The 19,814-nt window shown below is 42.2% G+C and overlaps 1 protein-coding gene and 1 long non-coding RNA gene across 6 annotated transcripts in view; both read left to right on the plus strand.

Annotated features, from left to right (window-relative positions):
* Positions 1 to 680: 680 nt before the first annotated feature.
* pfkfb2b (6-phosphofructo-2-kinase/fructose-2,6-biphosphatase 2b) overlaps positions 681 to 19,814 on the plus strand; it is a 33,902-nt gene continuing 14,768 nt past the window's right edge. For 3 of the 5 annotated variants that reach the window (XM_060910091.1, XM_060910093.1, XM_060910094.1), the window contains exons 1-14: positions 681 to 826; positions 1,065 to 1,188; positions 5,127 to 5,252; positions 5,777 to 5,873; positions 9,361 to 9,427; positions 9,541 to 9,615; positions 9,705 to 9,761; positions 9,851 to 9,975; positions 10,863 to 11,070; positions 11,276 to 11,422; positions 13,546 to 13,650; positions 15,308 to 15,437; positions 16,578 to 16,640; positions 18,365 to 18,429. In XM_060910091.1, the coding sequence (XP_060766074.1) occupies positions 1,137 to 1,188; positions 5,127 to 5,252; positions 5,777 to 5,873; positions 9,361 to 9,427; positions 9,541 to 9,615; positions 9,705 to 9,761; positions 9,851 to 9,975; positions 10,863 to 11,070; positions 11,276 to 11,422; positions 13,546 to 13,650; positions 15,308 to 15,437; positions 16,578 to 16,640; positions 18,365 to 18,429 (1,317 nt within the window). In that variant the 5' untranslated portion in view covers positions 681 to 826; positions 1,065 to 1,136. Of the gene's footprint in view, positions 855 to 1,064; positions 1,189 to 5,126; positions 5,253 to 5,776; positions 5,874 to 9,272; positions 9,289 to 9,360; positions 9,428 to 9,540; positions 9,616 to 9,704; positions 9,762 to 9,850; positions 9,976 to 10,862; positions 11,071 to 11,275; positions 11,423 to 13,545; positions 13,651 to 15,307; positions 15,438 to 16,577; positions 16,641 to 18,364; positions 18,430 to 19,814 lie in introns of those variants that run through there. The other 2 variants (XM_060910092.1, XM_060910095.1) reach the window with 2 other exon arrangements.
* Positions 7,032 to 8,693, plus strand: LOC132874139 (uncharacterized). The gene is made up of 2 exons (XR_009651635.1): positions 7,032 to 7,547; positions 7,705 to 8,693. It is a non-coding gene; the product is annotated as an uncharacterized LOC132874139 (long non-coding RNA).

The following is a 19,814-nucleotide window of genomic DNA, read 5'->3' on the forward strand; positions in this document are numbered from 1 at the left end:
CTAATGTGCCACATATTAAAGTTAAATACTTAACAATATCAACAAATCCACACATGAACAATGGCAAAACACCTAGACTTAATTATACAATAAAGATACCTATGAAAAAAGGTGATTTTTTTTTCACACACAGTGTGATATCCGGACTTCATAATTTATCACACCTGCTCATGCTTCGCAACTTCTAGAATGTTCACCTCTGTTGCGCACGGAGAAAACCTACCATCTGCTGTGAGTTGCGCTAATAGCGGCGCTGCGCACACACGGAGCTACACATTTCACGTGTCCAGCTCCCAGAATCAGGCTGTACCATTAGTAAAAAGGGTGGAGGGGTGAAATGACAATATCATAAATAATTCAAGAAAAATGTTATAGCAAATCATAACCATGTATAATTTGCATATTTTAACAGATGAAATGAAATATTTTATTTCAAAAACTTACACAAGGCAATACTATTAAAATAATATTAATATCCCTCACAGGGCCCCCTGTCAGTGCCAGGCCCTTAGAATCGTCCTAACTTCCCCCCCCCTAGCGGCGCCCCCGCTGCTGGTTTGAGAACGTCTGGTTTAGTGAGCTGATAATATTACCGTAATTCTGACATGTTGTGAACGCGCTACTGGAGGGACTACGGTAAGGGCGTGATGACGTCAGTGCACACCTTCGACCAATGAGGCGGGGCGTCTCGTTGCCTTGGAAGGTCGTCAAGCCGGTCTGCGCACGCACGCTGCAAGGACGATTAATTTCGCCCTTAATGCGGTCATGTGTGTTATGAGTTTAAATAAAACATAAATTAGCTGCTTCCTGAAGCCAGACAACGACGGTGAGTCCCACTGACAAACGCTGGTTCTGTAAGTTGACTGTGTAGGATGTTTAAACTGCCTGTGAAGTGAAAACGCCTCTTGATCACAGCACTGTTGTTGTCGTCGTCATCACAGACCTGCAGAATAAATGCACATAAATCAGTCAACTAGTCGAAAAGAAGCGGCTCTGTATGATTTATTATATTATTTTTTTGTAATGATGATGATGATGATGATGATTATTATTATGTTCTCTAGAAACCCTGGTTCTCAGTGAAAGAGTGCATGTGATCATCAGTCAAAGCTTCTGCTTGTGGAAAAACCTGCAGCATGTGTGATGAATCCAAAAGAACAGAGCCCAGGGCCAACGGGAAACAATGCTGTAAGCACACAACTTCCTGTTTTCTCTCATGCATTTCAATGCACACTGGATGGAGGGTGGGAATACACTCTTGACTGGGATGTCAGGCCATTGCAGAACACACCACACCCATGAAAGAAAGAAAGCACAACTTTATTCATCATATTCTACATTTAACCCATCTGAAGCAGTGAACACACACATGTCCAGACCAGTGGGCGGCCATGCTAACAGCGCCCGGGGAGCAGTTGGGAGTTAGGTACATCGCTGAAGGCCGTCCCATATTAACCTAACCTTTGGGGGAAACTGGAGCACCCCGAGGAAGCCCACGCAGACACGGGGAGAACATGCAAACTCCACACAGAAAGGCCCCTGCCGGCCCCGGGGCTCGAACCCAGAATCTTCTTGCTGTGAGGCCACCATGCTAACCACTTACACCACCGTGCCGCCCACACTCACACCTAGTGCAGGGGCGTAGCTGGGGGGGGGTCCTCCTTTGTCGGACCATAAATTTTTTCAATAGCCACATAAGAATATTAGAAAAGCACCCGGTGTAATTTTTCTAACATATATATAATTTTTTAACTCCGCCTCATTAGGGTTTCTATAACCTTATACGGACTTCCTGTGGTTTGGCTGCGAAAACCCAGTTCTGCTCAAGCGCAACATGATAGCACTACAAAGCATGGTCAAGCTGCCAGTGTAGCTGCAGAGTCTTTTAGTGTTAATAATTCGCCATGTCAAAACAAGCGAAACTTTCGTCTTTCTTTCGACTTGAACAATTTTATTATATATATAATATAATTTTTTTTCCATCAAAGTTGCTTTTTGTGGCTTCGAAGCTAAATTTTAGTGTGCCATTTCTAGAACGCAACATCAAGAAAACGTGGCAGAAACAGCAATAATAGAAGAGCAGGTTTCTTAGCGACCTAAAACTAGCAATGGTAATTATTTTTTTGTTACATAATGTACTCAGGCTGCCAGTCAGTGTGTGACACCCCTCCCCCTTTGAAAAATCCTAGCTACGCCCCTGTAGTGGTGACCTAGCATAGCCTGTCCACCAACCAAAATGTCTTGGTAGGGTGGGATGAAACCAAAGAACCTCAAGGAAACCTATTTGGACACTGGAAGAACATGCAAAAATATACACAGACGATAACCCAAGCTCACGATCGATCTGGAGCTGCAAGGCAGCCAGACTGATATATATATTTTTGTTAAAGCGTAATTGACCAGTTTTTTTTCTCCTAAAGATTTCTTGCCAAAAATACTAGACACTTAGTATAATTGCTGACAAAGATTTAGTTGCAAGAGACTCAGGTGTAGGTAAGCTGCTTCTCCGACTCGGTGTCATCCCATATGTGTACCACTTCAATCTGGCCTACATAACACAATAGTATGACAGTCAGCTTTTTGACTGTCATATCACAACCACAGGTCCAACTGGAAGGAAGATTTCACCCTGAAGCACATTTAAATATACATCGATCAGCCATAACATCAAAAATGTTGACCAGTAAAGTGAATCACATTGATTGTTACAAGGTTACAGTGGTGCCTGTCAAGCGGTGGGATATATTAGTCAGCAAGAGAACAGTCAGTTCTTGAAGTTGACGTGTTGGAAGCAGGAAAAATGGGCAAGCGTAAGGATCTGAGCGACTTTCACAAAGGCCAGATTGTGATGGCGAGATGACTGGGTCTGAACAGAAGAAGAAAGAAAAGAAGAAAGAACAGCTCTGAAATGGCACGTCTTGTGGGGTGTTCCCAGTATGCAGTGGTTAGTACCGAACAAAAGTGGTCCAAGGAAGGACAACCGGTGAACTGGCGACAGGGTCATGGGTGTCGAAGGTTCATTGATTGGTTCACATCGGGCACGAAGGCTCGCCCATATGGTCCAGAACAGAAGAACTACTGTGGCACAAACTGCTGAAAAAGTTAATGCAGACACCTTTATGTTTTAGCCAACATTAACTTTATCAGTAGTTTGTGGTTGTTGTGCGCCGTACAGATGTCATGGGGCACGTTGCGAGCGCCATCACAATGCCATTTCATTGGATCTCAAACATAATACAGTAGTCCAGTTTCAAAACAGCTTCTTTTCTCAGGCACTATTGTCCAGCAATGTTCAACATCCGATAAATGAGAACTCGAGTGTATAAATCGTAGACTGCAAATGCTAGGTTGTGGTGTCCCATGATGGAAATACTTGTCCTTGACCAGTTTTCTTGTAAGCTATTGATTTAAATTCAATGGTCTAAACATATAACCACCCTAGAGTTAAACTAAACTCATGCAGGCCAAGAGGAAAGTCATGAAAGTACTTTGTGTCTGGCTTTCCAAAAAGCAGCGACGTGCTCTCTAGAATCAAATCAATGCTCTGTGCTGAATCATGCCCTCTTATGAACTACTCCCCACCCCCAAAATGAACATTAGCTGGACAGAATGTTCTCAATTTGCTGGTCAGACTTTATGAATTCACTCCAGTATTGATGTACGGTTATAAAAACGGAGCTTATAAATACAATATAAAATCGTGCTGCAATGTGAAAAAAATAATCCTGCGTTTTTAAAGATGCCATGTAAATAAATAAAAGCTGTACAATATTTGCACTATTGCTGTGCACCAAACCTGGATCGTCTGGATTTCGTTTCATTTTTATTTATTTACATTCTGCATTTCTGAACCAGGGCGGCACGGTGGTGTAGTGGTTAGCGCTGTCGCCTCACAGCAAGAAGGTCCTGGGTTCGAGCCCCGGGGCTGGCGAGGGCCTTTCTGTGCGGAGTTTGCATGTTCTCCCCGTGTCCGCGTGGGTTTCCTCCGGGTGCTCCGGTTTCCCCCACAGTCCAAAGACATGCAGGTTAGGTTAACTGGTGACTCTAAATTGACCGTAGGTGTGAATGTGAGTGTGAATGGTTGTCTGTGTCTATGTGTCAGCCCTGTGATGACCTGGCGACTTGTCCAGGGTGTACCCCGCCTTTCGCCTGTAGTCAGCTGGGATAGGCTCCAGCTTGCCTGCAACCCTGTAGAAGGATAAAGCGGCTAGAGATAATGAGATGAGATGAGATTTCTGAACCAGAAATAGGCTCCGCCCCCAGCCAGAATACACTTCAGCTTGATCGGTTTTCCTTAAAAACTCACAAATGGGGGCGTCATGGCTCAGGTGGATAAGGCGCCATACCATAAATCCGGGGACCCGGGTTCGATTCTGACCCGAGGTCATTTCCCAATCCCTCCCCGTCTCTCTCTCTCTCTCTCCCCCGCTCATTTCCTGTCTCTACACTGTCCTATCCAATAAAGGTGAAAAAAGCCCCAAAAAATCTTTAAAAAAAAAACCCCTCACAAATGGTGCATCCCAAACCTTGATTTTCCTCGATCCGTCTTCCTTCAGCTCATGACCGAGAAATCAAAGTAAACCATCTTGAAGTATTATTTCTTGATACTTGCACTGAGGATTCAAGGAACAAGGAAAAAGGTTCACAGATTTACAGGTACTTTCAGTGAGGAAGTCCCGCCCTTCCGTCATGTAAACGTACAGAATAAATGCTCCAAATTGGAAACAAGCACATAGAATCTTGTAAAGTATTGTATCTGCTTTTCAGCATGTGATGTACACGTGCAATAATATTTTGATGGTTTATTCAGCAAGTAATTGCTGTTCTGTTCTGTATAGGCCGATCTGTTATCCGGTTAATAGAGTGATCCGAACAGTTGGTTCTTGTTTAGTTTCCTTGCATTCTTCCTTTTTTTTTTTTTTTTTTAACTCCCTCAGATGGAGGAGATAAGAAAGGGGGGGGGAAAGAAAAGGAAATGGGAGCGCAATTCAGGAAATGTGAAGCGCCTGTCGTTTCAAATGCAGAATTGTGATTTGCCTCACAAGTAGCAAAGAATATTAAAAATGACAAACTGCACTTGTACATATGAATAAACTGTGTTTTAAACATGTGTGTTTTAACACTAGCATGGGCATCTTACATGACCAACTCGCCAACTCTGATTGTCATGATTGGCCTCCCTGCGCGAGGCAAGACCTACATGTCAAAGAAGCTCACACGTTATCTCAACTGGATTGGCGTTCCAACTAAAGGTGTGTGCTTTTATAAGTGAACGTTTTTCCAATATATCCATCAGCTCTTTTTTTTTTTTAAGAAGCTCAGTGTTAAATTCTTGATTCTGAGTGGTTAGAAGGTGTAGATTAATTTCGTACAAAAGTAAATCTGAGAGGCTAGTATACTGTAATTAATCATTTCTGATATGGCAGACACTCACAAAAATGGATAGATGGGACAAAAAAAAGTGTTTTGTTGATATGGTGAAGCTTGTTTATTAGGAGGCATTTATTTAACATCTTAAAGAAGGAGTCTCCAGTGTTGGCGTGTTCCAATATTCAGACATGTAAGTTTTAAGTCTAAGGATAGAGGAGTTGGCAACATGATCCAGCTTGTATTGTGGACGTTCCACAGCATTAAATGAAAAATAATACAGTAATTGTTTGCTGTGATGATATAAGACGTCAGGACATCATGTTATTTGAAAATAACGAACTTTGGAATGGTAACAACATCATTCCATGACATCGTTACACCTGACTGAAGGCGTTTTTCTTTGCAGTCTTTAACCTGGGGATGTACAGAAGAGAGGCAGTGAAAGCGTACAAGTCCTACGACTTTTTTAGACATGACAATGAGGAGGCCATGAAAATAAGGAAGTAAGTAGAGTGAAGATGAATAATAAATCAGAATTGTGTGCATCGTACAGTTCAGTGTTGTCGCCATGTTGGTTCCTGTTTTGCTCATGGTTTACATTTCTTACACTGACTCATATGTTTGTGGATGATGATGATGATGATGATACCAGTTGCAATATGGGATAATGTTGACATAAACACCATCTGCAGACACTGCCGGAGCATCTGCTCACGCTGTGCAAGGATGCGTTCATACTGCGTTAATGTTGCATTAATAAGCATTTATTATTTATGAAGGTTTCACTTAATTAAAGGCAAGTTCATAAATTAGATGTGGATTCCCAAATTAACAGCCACCGTTTTAAGCCAGTTTGATCATATGCTGCATTACATTGCATATTTGTTTCTGTCTGTCTAGGGTTGTGCAATGTTGATATTTTCCCTGCTTGCAAATTTACAATTAAAAACAAAAAGCTCAATTATGATAAATGGTTTAATCATCTCGAACTGAATGCCTATAAGACAGAAAAAGGTACATTTACACCATTTCAGGTTTAAGGAAAGAATAGGGGGGTGTAATATTATTACCAGCTGTGTAGTCGGGAGCTGCTGGGTGGCAGTGGCAATCGCAAAAACTCTATTATTTTTTTTTTTAAACTCTGCATTACTGCAATGTACAACCCCAATTCCAAAAAAGTTGGGACAAAGTACAAATTGTAAATAAAAACGGAATGCAATAATTTACAAATCTCAAAAACTGATATTGTATTCACAGTAGAACATAGACAACATATCAAATGTTGAAAGTGAGACATTTTGAAATTTCATGCCAAATATTGGCTCATCTACAGTGCATAATATCATCAAAAGATTCAGAGCATCTGGAAGAATCTCTGTGCGTAAGGGTCAAGGCCAGAAAACCATACTGGGTGCCCGTGATCTTTGGGCCCTTAGATGGCACTGCATCACATACAGGCATGCTTCTGTATTGGAAATCACAAAATGGGCTCAGGAATATTTCCAGAGAACATTATCTGTGAACACAATTCACCGTGCCATCCGCCGTTGCCAGCTAAAACTCTATAGTTCAAAGAAGAAGCCGTATCTAAACATGATCCAGAAGCGCAGACGTCTTCTCTGGGCCAAGGCTCATTTAAAATGGACTGTGGCAAAGTGGAAAACTGTTCTGTGGTCAGACGAATCAAAATTTGAAGTTCTTTATGGAAATCAGGGACGCCGTGTCATTCGGACTAAAGAGGAGAAGGACGATCCAAGTTGTTATCAGCGCTCAGTTCAGAAGCCTGCATCTCTGATGGTATGGGGTTGCATTAGTGCGTGTGGCATGGGCAGCTTACACATCTGGAAAGACACCATCGATGCTGAAAGGTATCCAGGTTCTAGGGCAGGGTTTCCCAAAGTGTGGTGAGCTGCCACTAGGGGGTGCGCAAGATAAAAAATGTAATGGCGATTTTTAACTCCTCTTCTACGCCGTAACGGTTCTGCAGTAGTTTTGATGCCCTTCGCAACAACTTATCTGTGCGAAGCTGGGTTCTCTGCTTTGGCAGCAATTAAAACTAAACATCGGCAAAGACTGGGAGATGTTGAGAAAGATTTGAGGCTGAGACTGTCTTCAATTACCCCAAACATCGGAGAGCTCTGTGCCAAGATGCAGGCCCATCCGTCGCATTAATATTGGTATGTATTTGGCCAAATGGCATTGATCTTGCTAAAAATGTATACTGCTACTGAAAATAGGACCTATATAGCCTACTGACCCACCCACCGTCTGTCTGTCTGTCTGTCTCTCTCTCTCTCTCTCTCTCTCTCTCTCTCTCTCTCTCTCTCACTGCAGACTGAGCTGCCAGTGCTGCACTTCACAATCAGATGGATCCTCTTCTCTGTCTGTTCCTGATATGCTCCTTAATTGTTGTATCTCTTTAAAATGCATATGTTCATAATTATCATTGCTGTTTTTACTGTTATTATATGTTAACTTTTTTGCAAATTAAATTCATTCTCAATTCATTTTCATAACCTTGTAATGACAGGGTTGTGTTGCTAGTGTTTTAAACACGGATGAAAATCATATATTTTCCCCATATCTGGCTGGTAGACTACATGCCTCGATGTGATCTGTAAGAAAGCTTTGGTGTTTTTTCACTTTTGTGGTTTCCTGCAGGTGTGGCAAACGATGTTTATCATCATTTTAGCACGATTAAAGATGCTGCCTTTATAAGAAGGCGTGTGTTTTTTGGAACTGGGGGTGCGTCAACCTGGTTGGAGTATAGAAGGGGGTGTGCGGCCAAAAAAGTTTGGGAACCGCTGTTCTAGAGCAACACATGCTCCCATCCAGATGACGTCTTTTTCAGGGAAGACCTTGCATTTTCCAACATGACAATGCTAAACCACATACTGCATCAATTACAGCATCATGGCTGCGTAGAAGAAGGGTCCGGGTACTGAACTGGCCAGCCTGCAGTCCAGATCTTTCACCCATAGAAAACATTTGGCGCATCGTAAAACGGAAGATACGACAAAAAAGACCTAAGACAGTTGAACAACTAGAATCCTACATTAGACAAGAATGGGTTAACATTCCTATCCCTAAACTTGAGCAACTTGTCTCCTCAGTCCCCAGACGTTTACAGACTGTTGTAAAGAGAAAAGGGGATGTCTCACAGTGGTAAACATGGCCTTGTCCCAACTTTTTTGAGATGTATTGTTGTCATGAAATTTAAAATCACCTAATTTTTCTCTTTAAATGATACATTTTCTCAGTTTAAACATTTGATATGTCATCTATGTTCTATTCTGAATAAAATTATGAAATTTTGAAACTTCCACATCATTGCATTCCATTTTTATTTACAATTTGTACTTTGTCCCAACTTTTTTTGGAATCGGGGTTGTAGAATGTTCACATGGCTGACATTTTCACTCTGAATCTGCTGTTCAGAGTATTTGAAGTGCCGAGTGCTGACTTGCCCAGGAATGTATTTAATCACTGTGTCATCATCACCACCATTAATGTTATTTGTAAAGTGCTGAATCTTTTTAGGTCAAGATGTTCATCCTGAAACCCGAAAGAGGCGTGATTTGATTTTTTTAATTTTATTTTATTTTTTACTGTTTTCAGTTTAAATATTTCTGTGGCGTCTCTAATAAATATTGTAAAGTGATGTTAAATGTGGTGTTAAGTATGTGTCTATTGTTGGCTACATTGAGCATGTGTTGATAGATTTTTATTTCACATGAATGAACTCAACATTTTCGATTTACTTTGACAAAACGCGAAAGGACAGCGAGTTCAGTCGAGGACATGTGAGATTGCAGAAGAGGGTGGGGCTTCCATGCGGTGTCATGAGTGATATTCTCATGCCAGCGATAAAGTAGAATAGAGTATAATTAAACGATGAGATCACACACGCCTCGTCAGGTTGGTCAGAAAAATGCATTCTTCTTCCATAAAGAAGTACAAATGTGTATAAATGTCTGCTGTCCTCTACAGGAAATGTGCACTGGTGGCACTGCAAGATGTGAAGGCTTATCTGAACAAAGAAGGAGGACAAATTGCTGTAAGCTTGTCCCATAACCTCTCCAATTAAGCAATGTTCTTATACGTAATCCAGCTTTCTTTCACGTTGCATTGTAATTCCCTGTTTATTGATTTACTTATTTTGCTGTTGAGGTATTTGATGCGACTAATACAACCCGTGAGAGGCGCGATCTCATCCTGAACTTTGTGAAGGAGAATGCGTATAAGGTTCTGAACACATCCAGAGTTTGTTTAAAAAAAAAACGAAAGTGGTATATGAGCACTTCATGGTGTAAACAAGGCGTTTATGTGCGCAGGTGTTTTTTGTGGAGTCCGTCTGTGACGACCCGGATGTTATCGCTGCTAACATTTTGGTAAGGTGACCCATTTCAGCTTCGTTTATAGCCTGTGTAGGATTAGAACAGTAATTCTGCTGTATGAAGCTTATCATCTCTGTGTACAGGAAGTGAAGGTGTCGAGTCCAGATTACCCAGAAGGTTGCAGAGAACGAGTTATGGACGACTTCCTGAAACGTATCGAGTGCTACAAAGTCACTTATCAACCACTGGATCCTGATGATTATGACAAGTAGGACCTTTTGGTGAAGATAATGCTTTTGACAGGAAGATGGATTCTGTAGTTGTGATGATGTGCTTCTCAGAGCTAAACGGTTGATTGATTAACTTATAATTTAATGATATTAATTCACCATAACTATGATTTTGTAGTAGTTTGCTATCTTGTGACAATTGCATAGTATTTTTTTTTTTTTACTGACTGTTGTACTCCTATTTGGTTGATTATTGATAGTGCGATGATTTTTATATGAATCTTGAGCAAACTTGCAGTATTATAAAAAATCATTTTAGCTAGTATTTTGAAGGTTACTATTTCTCGTCTTAATTTGCCATCAGTTCATGCTGGTGTTAAGGGTCAAATTGCACAAAAGAGAAGAGCATCTATACCACAAAACTGTCTGTCCAAAATTTATGGACGCCTGATAATCCTCCCTATATGTGCTTCCATATTTAGTTCCCCTCTGCTGGGAAGGCTTTGCACTCGATTTTTGGAGTATGGCTGTGGAGATTTATCATCATTCAGCCACAAGGTCATTAGTAAGCTCAGGCAGTGATGTTGGATGAGGAGGCCTGGCGCACATTCAGTATTCAAGTTTATCCCAAAGGCGTTCAGTGGGGTTGAGGTCCAAGGTTTGTTCAGGCTACTCGAGTTCTTTCTCGCCAGCCTTGGCAAACCACGTCTTCATGGAGCTCGCTTTGTGCACAGGGGCGTTGTCGTGCTGGGAGGCTTAAATGCTGTGAAGGGGAATCGTAATGCTTTAGCATACATCCTAGGTAATCGTGTACTTTCAAGTTTGTGGGAAGTTTGGGGAAGGTACAGATATGGATGTGATGGTCAGGTGTCCAAATACTTTTGGTGATGGCATGTGTATGTGGACTCTCCGTTTTCTCTTTCAGAGACCTGTCCTTCATTAAAGTGATGAACGTAGGCCGTCGTTTCCTGGTGAACCGCATACAGGACTACATCCAGAGCAAGATCGTCTATTACCTCAAGAACATCCGTGTGCACTCCCACTGTATCTACTTGTGCCGGCATGGCGAGAGCAACCATAACGTACAGGGTCGCATCGGGGGCGACTCGGAGCTTTCACCCCGCGGCATGCAGGTCTTGGAATGAGGAGAACAGGGTTGTGTCTGTGAAAGTGTCTAAAATAAGCAGATAGATCTCTTCCTAGATGTCAAGGGAGTAGCAGGGTTGTTGCATTTAATTTAGGGAGGTTTAATAAAAGCTGCAGGGCTATGGATATAGGAAAATGCTTCAAGTTTTGTCATATAACATTTAATCCAGCTCCCGATGATTTCTTGTCTAGTTTGCGACAGCTCTGCACGGGTTTATCGAGGAGCATGGCTTGCTAGATCTGAAGGTCTGGACCAGCCAGCTGAGGAGATCCATTCAGACAGCTGAGGCTCTGCAAGTGCCGTATGAACACTGGAAGATCCTGAATGAAATTGATGCTGTTAGTATGCCAGATGACCCTTATTAAGCTTTAAATGAAGTATCTGTAGTGGAAGAAGTTCTCACACACACACACACACACACACACACGCACACACGCACACACACACACCATCAAATGATACTGGTTTTTATTCTTTAGCTTTGTGCTAGAGCTCCAAGACTAATGCCGCTCATTTTAACACATTATTTTATGTAAATATCTGACTCAAACTGCAGGTAGTTTAGTGAACTCTGACTTGCTCAGCTTTAAACATGAATGGAAAAAAAACTTCACTGTCCAGCAGAACACTGTAACTTTACGGGGCAGCCATTTTGAAAAACGGTAGTCACTTTTTGCTAGCGCGGTTTGCTTTTATTCTGCCTGCTAGGCCTAGCCTTACAAAGTTTACTGATAGAATTGTGTCCAAAAAAAGGAATTTATGAGGATGCAAATACAGTTCAGCTTTAAATATCCTTTAGTGTCTTGCAGAAGTATTCATCCCCCTTGATGTTTGTCCTGTTTTGTCGCCTTACAAGCTGGAATTAAAACTGATTTTTGGGTGTTTAGCACCACTTGATTTACACAACATGCCTACATCTTTAAAATTGCAAATTGACACAATAGTTAAGATGGAAAAAACAAATCTGGAGTGTGCATAAGTATTCACACACACGCACACCCCGCCAAAGTCAATACTTTGTAGAGCCACCTTTTGCTGCAATTACAGCTGCAAGTCTCTTGGGGTATGTCTCTATTAGCTTAGCACATCTAGCCACTGGGATTTTTGCCCATTCCTCAAGGCAAAACTGCTCCAACTCTTTCAAGTTAGATGGGTAGCGTTGGTGTACAGCAATCTTCAAGTTATGCCGCAGATTCTCAATTGGATTGAGGTCTGGGCTTTGACTAGGCCATTCCAAGATATTTAAATGTTTCCCTTTAAACCACTCCAGTGTAGCTTTGGCAGTATGTTTGGGCTCATTGTCCTGCTGGAACGTGAACCTTCATCCCAGTCTCAAACCTCTGGCCGACTCAAACAGGTTTTCCTCCAGAATTGCCCTGTATTTAGTGCCATCCATTTTTCCTTCAGTCCTGACCAGCTTTCCTGTCCATGCAGATGAAAAATATCCCCACAGCATGATGCTGCCACCACCATGCTTCACTGTAGGAATGGTGTTCTCAGGGTGATGGGTTTGCGCCACACATGGCATTTCCCATGATGGCCAAAAAGTTCAATTTTAGTCTCCTCTGACCGGAGAATCTTCCATGTGTTTGGGGAGTCTGTCACATGCTGTTGGGCAAAATCCAAACGTGTTTTCTATTTTTTTTTTTTTTCCCTCTGGCCACTCTTCCATAAAGCCCCACTCTGTGGCGTGTCCGGCTTGAAGTGGTCCTATGGACAGATCCTCCCATCTTCGCTGTGGATCTTTGCAGCTCTTTCAGTGTTCTCTTTGGTGTCTTTGTTGCATCTCTGATTAATGCCCTCCTTGCCCGGTCTGTGAGTTTTGGTGGGCGGCCTTCTCTTGTCAGGTTTGTAGTGGTGCCATGTTCTTTCCATTTTGCTATAATGGATTTAATAGTGCACCCTGGGATATTCAAAGTTTGGGATATTTTTTTATGACCCAACCCTGATCTATACTTCTCCACAACTTTGTGTCTGACCTGTTTGGAGGCTCCTTGGTTTTCATGTTGCTTGCTTAGTAGTGTTGCAGAGTCAGGGTCCTTCCAGGACAGGTTGATTTATACACAGATCATGTGACACTTTGATGGCTAATTGTGTGACTTATGAAGTTCTTATTTCAGGGTTTTGTATGAAAGGGGGTGCACCTATGCACACTTCAGATTTCTGTTTTTTCATCTTAATTATTGTTTGTGTCACAATTAAAAAAAAAAAAATTTGCACCTTTAAAGTGGTAGGCATGTTGTGTAAATGAAATGGTGCTAACCCCCCCCAAAAAAAAAATCCATTTTAATTCCAACTTGTAATGTGGCAAAACAGGACAAACACCGGGGGGGATACTTTTGCAAGACACTGTATATCTTGGCTACATTAGCCTCTCCAGTAAAGAAAAGAACTAAAGCGAGCTCCAGAAATACCAGTGCATGAAACTATTGTAGTCATATTGAATTATTATCGATTTCAGGGTGTGTGTGAAGAGATGACTTACGAGATGATTCAGAACTTATTCCCGGAAGAGTTCGCACTTCGAGACCAGGACAAGTATCATTACAGATACCCAGGAGGAGAGGTGAAGTCTTTCTGTTCTCATCAATGTATAACGAGTGTATATTATAACATCCTATGCTTATACGTTATTAAGGTTAACATCAACCATTAAAGGAAAACTCCACCCTGAAACGCAACACATATTTAAAATGTTTCATTTGAAACATTTGTGATGTGTTTAGTGATGTTGGGAGGCGAAGTGGCCAAGTGGTTAGAGCGCTTGACCACTAAGCGAACGGTCCCCGGTTCGAGCCTCGGCTCGACGGGGATCTGGGGCTCGCTCCCTGTCCACCCAGCAGTGAATGGGGACCTGGTGGAAACACTGGGGGAAGTAAGGTGGCGAGGAAAGGAACTGGCCACCCTACCTCACTATGCCGATGGCCCAGGACAAGTGCGCTCTCTAACGGGCACTCCCCCAATGTACGAATCGTATATGGGACCCTCTTTTCTTCTTCTTAGTGATGTTGGTGCTAGTTATAAAAGTACTGCTGCTAGATCTCACTCGCACCACTATCAACGGGTCGTCGAATGACATTGTGAGTAATGCCCTAGTCAGACTACAGCTCGCAAAGGGTTTGTGAATACTTGGCGATGGAAAAATTGCTCACATTGCCACCAGTCGTGTGATGCGGGGCAAATGTTCTCCAAGCTTTGTGAGGTTCTTTTTTTTTCTTGCTGTGTCTCCGCCTCATAAGTGGCCAGAAACACCGTGAAAAATTTCCATCCATGCATTGACATTTAGTGGCGACGTTTTTGTCGGCAAACTAAGTGGCGAATATTTGCAGATGGGTTCGGGAATGTTTCCAGAAGCTTGGGGAACCTTTGTCAAGCCTCTTGATATGTATTTGTCCCTGATGCTCACAGGAGCCTCATCAACACAGCATCACCTAACCTTCGCCGACACTTAAAGTGCATTTACATTCGGGGATCCTTCGGAGTGAGTTGCGCATGTGCTTGGGACCCAGTTGTTATGGGAAACACCTGATGCTGATTTGAGCGCAGTCAGTACACGCGTATAAGGACGCTGTTTTCACAGAGACTTTGCCAAGTATTCTGTCAGATATGTAGCGGTAGAGGGATGTAAGTGCAGGAAGAGTGTTTTACAGTATTAGCAGGCGTTATATTTACAAAAACAAAATGTGAGGCAACAAGGTCGGAGTAACAAAACAAACGAAGGCAAAACAGAATCATAAAGCAAGGTATTTAATCAGAGTCATAAGCATGGCTAGAAACAAACATGACAAGAATAATACTTCGCAAAGTCTCTGTGAAAACAGCATCCTTGTATGTGTGTGCTGATTGCGTTCAAATCAGCATCAGGTGTTTCCTATAACGACTGGATCCCAAGAGCGCGCACAATACGCTTTGTGAGCAGGCATGTCCGCTTGAGCACGCAAAGCCATGACGGTCAGGTGTTCGCCTGCTGTGTGACCACAACTTTTAGCTCACCTGTATATCGCCAAGCATCACCACCAAAATGCTTCATTTTCATCGATAACCCATCGCGAGCTGTAGTGTGACCGTAGGAAACCATTAGACCAATAATGATAAAGTTTAAACTAACAAAGTCAAACTTCGGACACTCATAAAGATCACATGTTAAAGGTTATGATGCAAATGTTTAGGTGTGTGTGGGGGGAAATTTCCAAACCTGTTCTGTCCCCTTTTCCTCCCATTAGTCGTATCAGGATCTGGTCCAGCGTCTTGAGCCGGTGATTATGGAGCTTGAGAGACAGGGAAATGTTCTGGTCATCTGCCACCAAGCTGTCATGAGATGCCTTTTGGCTTACTTTCTGGACAAGAATGCAGGTTTTTGACAAAAGCACACATCTGTATACATCTACAGTATGCTCACAGAACACCTTTATTATTAGCACCTGCTCCTTCATTGTCCAAAAAAAAATCAGGTGATGTTTTTTTCACTCTTCATGCATCCAGTTTCAGTGCCCGTTGTTGCCTCGGATTCCTGTTCTTGCCTGAAAGGAGTGGAACCAGATGTGGGCTGCTGCTCTTGTAGCCCATCCATCTCATGGTCGATATGTTTTGAGTTCTGACATTCTTTTCTGTTCACCATGGTTGCACAGATGCCCCTTTTCCACCAAAGCAGTTCCAGGGCTGGTTCGGGGCCAGTGCTTAGTTTGGAACCGGGTTTTCCGTTTCCATTGACAAAGAACTGGCTCTGGGGCCAGAAAAACCGGTTCCAGGCTAGCACCAGCTCTTTGCTGGGCCAGAGGAAAGAACCGCTTACGTCAGCGGGGGGGGGCGGAGTTGTTAAGACCAACAACAATCGCAAGACCGCGAAAGGTCGCCATTTTTAAGCGCCGAGAAGCGGCAGCTGTACAAACGCGAAGTCATCCATTATTGTTGTTGGTGGTGGTGCTGCTGCTTCTTCTTCTCCGTGTTGTTGTTGCTTCGATATTCACGCCAAGGTTTATGCAAACATAGCGACGTAACAGACATATACAGCGACGTAATGACGTGGCTTCCCTTAGCACCACGAGCTATGGAAAAGCAAACTGGTTCTCAGCTGGCTCGCAAGTTGAACGAGTTGTGCACCAGCACTGGCCCCGAACCAGCCCTGGAACTGATTTGGTGGAAAAGGGTAGAGTGGTTATTTGATTTACCATAGCCTTACTGTCAGTTCAGACCAGTCTGGCCATTCTCCTCTGACCTTTCATCAAGAAGAGGATGTTGTGGTGATTTTTTTTTTTTTTTTTTTTGGTTTGTTGTTTTGCATAAACTTTAGAGGAGCTCAACGTTTTCTGAAATACTCAAACTGGCCTGTCTGCACCAGCAAGGATGCCATGGATCATGATTTTAGACATGGTGCTCCTCCCACAAGATTGAACGATTGGATAATCGCATGAATGAGCAAGTGTATAGTTGTACATACACACACACTCTATAGTATTCTTTCTAATGTTTTTTTTTTCTCTCCCCCCCCAATAGACGATCTCCCATACTTAAAGTGTCCCCTCCACACTGTTCTGAAGCTCACCCCTGTTGCTTATGGTAGGACCAGCGATAAAGACGCCCTTGTCAAATATATACAGTACTGTGCAAAAGTCTTAGGCACATGTAAAGAAATGTTGTAGACCAAAAATGGCTTAAAGTGCATATTGTGGGCCAATTTCATTTTTTCTTTTTTTTTTAAATATGAAAGTCTGTCCCTTTACACACTCATCCAGAAGGGTAATTTTGCACAAGGCCATCTGTCTACAGCAGGAAAAAAATAAAATAACAAAACGAGTCTGGAAAAATCCCAAGGGAGTCTGGGGACAGATTCGTGACGTTACCTGCAGAAGCGCCAGCAGGCTGCGAGAGCTTGCACGGTTTCAGTGCACAGCCTGTGTAGACCAAGCGCTCCCATTTCTCTCTCATTGTCCGGTCTTTTGGGAAACGATGAGTACTAATCCCATCATGATTGGTGTTGCTACACCCTCCTACGATACACCTGTTAACCATTTTAATAATTACGTGATAACGTTGAAGAAATTTGCAGAAAACCACCAAGTCGTTTTCTCCTAAACAAACCAGCGCTGACGTAGGATTCAGAGGGAGGCGTCCCGCACGCGACGTCACGAAAATCAATGTTTGCCGGGAAATCCAAATGCCAAGTTTTTTCAGAGGCGGACCAATTCGCCTCAAATGGCTTGATTTTCAACTGAATTTTTCTGGTATTGCACAAGGTAAAAAAATTGCGCAAAATGTGACCGATATTTGACCAAAGTTTAATATAAAATAGGAGAATTACATTTATCTTGCTCCTGAATTTCATCTCATCTCATCATCTCTAGCCGCTTTATCCTTCTACAGGGTCGCAGGCAAGCTGGAGCCTATCCCAGCTGACTACGGGCGAAAGGCGGGGTACACCCTGGACAAGTCGCCAGGTCATCACAGGGCTGACACATAGACACAGACAACCATTCACACTCACATTCACACCTACAGTCAATTTAGAGTCATCAGTTAACCTAACCTGCATGTCTTTGGACTGTGGGGGAAACCGAAGCACCCGGAGGAAACCCACGCGGACACGGGGAGAACATGCAAACTCCACACAGAAAGGCCCTCGCCGGCCCCGGGGCTCGAACCCAGGACCTTCTTGCTGTGAGGCGACAGCGCTAACCACTACACCACCGTGCCGCCCCGCTCCTGAATTTACCCGTGATATGCACTTTTAAAATAATGAAATGAAAGGTTTCAACATTAAATACTATAAATGGTAATCAGTAAGCCATAATAGATGAGACGGTCAGTATTTGGTGTGAGACGACTCTTTGCTTTTAAAAAAAAAAGTCTCCGGTACAATGAGTGCAGTTTTATAAGGAAATGAGCTGTAGGTTTTACTGAACATCTTACAGAACCAGCCACAGTTCTTCTGGACACGTTAATTTCGCACCAAAACCCAGTAGCCTTCATTATGTTTTCTTTTTTTAATCTGAAAAGTGGTCTTTTATAAAATAAAATATGCTGCTCAGATACAGAAAAATAATTGTAACATTTAATTTTGTGCTGGAAAACGAACGTTTGGAACTCTGGTGGTTTTTGTACCGACTCGATAAGGTAGAAGTCATAAACTTTGCTATAGATTTTTATTTTATATGGGAAAAAAAATAAATAAATCGGGTGCCTAAGACTCTTGCACAGTACTGTATATTAACCAACACACATTTGCTTCTCCTGTTTACCTTCTTACTTAATTTCTCTTTCTCTCTCTCTCTCTCTCTCTCCAGGTTGCAAAGTGGAAAGGTTTTCTCTGAACGTGGAGGCAGTGAACACGCACCGAGACAGACCATTAGTAAGTCATCTGAGCTTATCTGTCTTAGCAGCACTCCACAGTTCCCGTATCTCTCAGCTTTGACTATTACACATTGAGATTGTGATTTATTTTTATTTGATTCCATACTGATCTCTCAGAATAATCGCTTGAGGTATGCATGGAGACAGCCTCCCACTAATCCCGCATGTGACTTTGAATGGCATTTTTTTCCCCCACAGCACTGCTGCCTATATATCATCTTCTGCTTCAGCTTTTCTCGACGCTATGAACTACCCTCAGTCCAGTGATCACTTGTCACAAATCACTTTTAATTCACTTTGTTTTGACCCTTGTTGAAATATGTAGTTCCACCTGTTATGGAATTATCATTTCACTCATCCGTGGTTGATCTGTATGTTCTACAGTTAAGTCCCTTGTGGAAGGTTGGAGTTTTCAGTGGTGGCCCACCTGAAATATTTCAAGCCACTTTATTATAACGATAGATCATGCAACGATAAAGGTGCGATTCGAATCGATGACCTACAAAATGAATCGCAGTTATCAAGCTGTGTCATCTTAGTTTTTCTGAGCGGTAATCGTGTTGTTTAGCCAGCAGAGGGTAAGGTCCAATCACTGAATTGAGCGTGACTTCAGTGTAGGCGGAAGTAACTCAGCTCTAAAACAGATCTAAAATGGGAAAGAGCTGTTGTGTGACTGTACAAATAAATTTAACAGGAAATCAGAGCTCTCTTTTTACAGACTGCTGAAAGATAAAGAAAAGGGAAGCAAAATGAATGTAATAGAAATGTTCTTCATTTTATCAAGAAAAGGCCTATTTGTTTAACTCCTTTCTTTTTTTTTTATAAAAGGAATATCTTCGTTAATAGGCTATTATGTTTTACTCCAACCTTTACACGTGTGGGTGAATAATTATTGTTGGCTGTAAAGAAAATGAAACAAATGGTTGGGGTTTTGTTTTGTTTTTCCTTCTCAAAAAATATTGTGGAAAAATCGATTCATGAACCCAGCATCATGAATCGAATCGAATCCTGAAAGAGGTGAATAGTTACATGCCTACTAAATGCATAAATCACCTATGTCAAACGAGAGCTTTCCAGCAAACTGAATGGTAGCAAGAGTATTACTCTAGAAGCAATTTACTTACCAATTTTGACATAATTAGTGAGCTAACTACTGTAGCTAGAGTGCGGACTAGCTGGTTTGCTGACTACCCAGTGTGCAGAGTATGTTGTAGAATAAAGAAATAATGCTACGTCTGCTGAGATGGGTATATAAGGGAGTAGGTAGCTAAATTTCATTTAACATTTAAGCATAATAACTATTAAGAATAACGGTTTACACTCAGATTTATTTGCATTTCTGTGTTAATGAAGGGTGACGAAAGATCAAGATAATCCCTCAAA

This window comes from Neoarius graeffei, chromosome 26 (genome assembly GCF_027579695.1).
Source record: "Neoarius graeffei isolate fNeoGra1 chromosome 26, fNeoGra1.pri, whole genome shotgun sequence".
NCBI classification, from domain to species: Eukaryota; Metazoa; Chordata; class Actinopteri; order Siluriformes; family Ariidae; genus Neoarius; species Neoarius graeffei.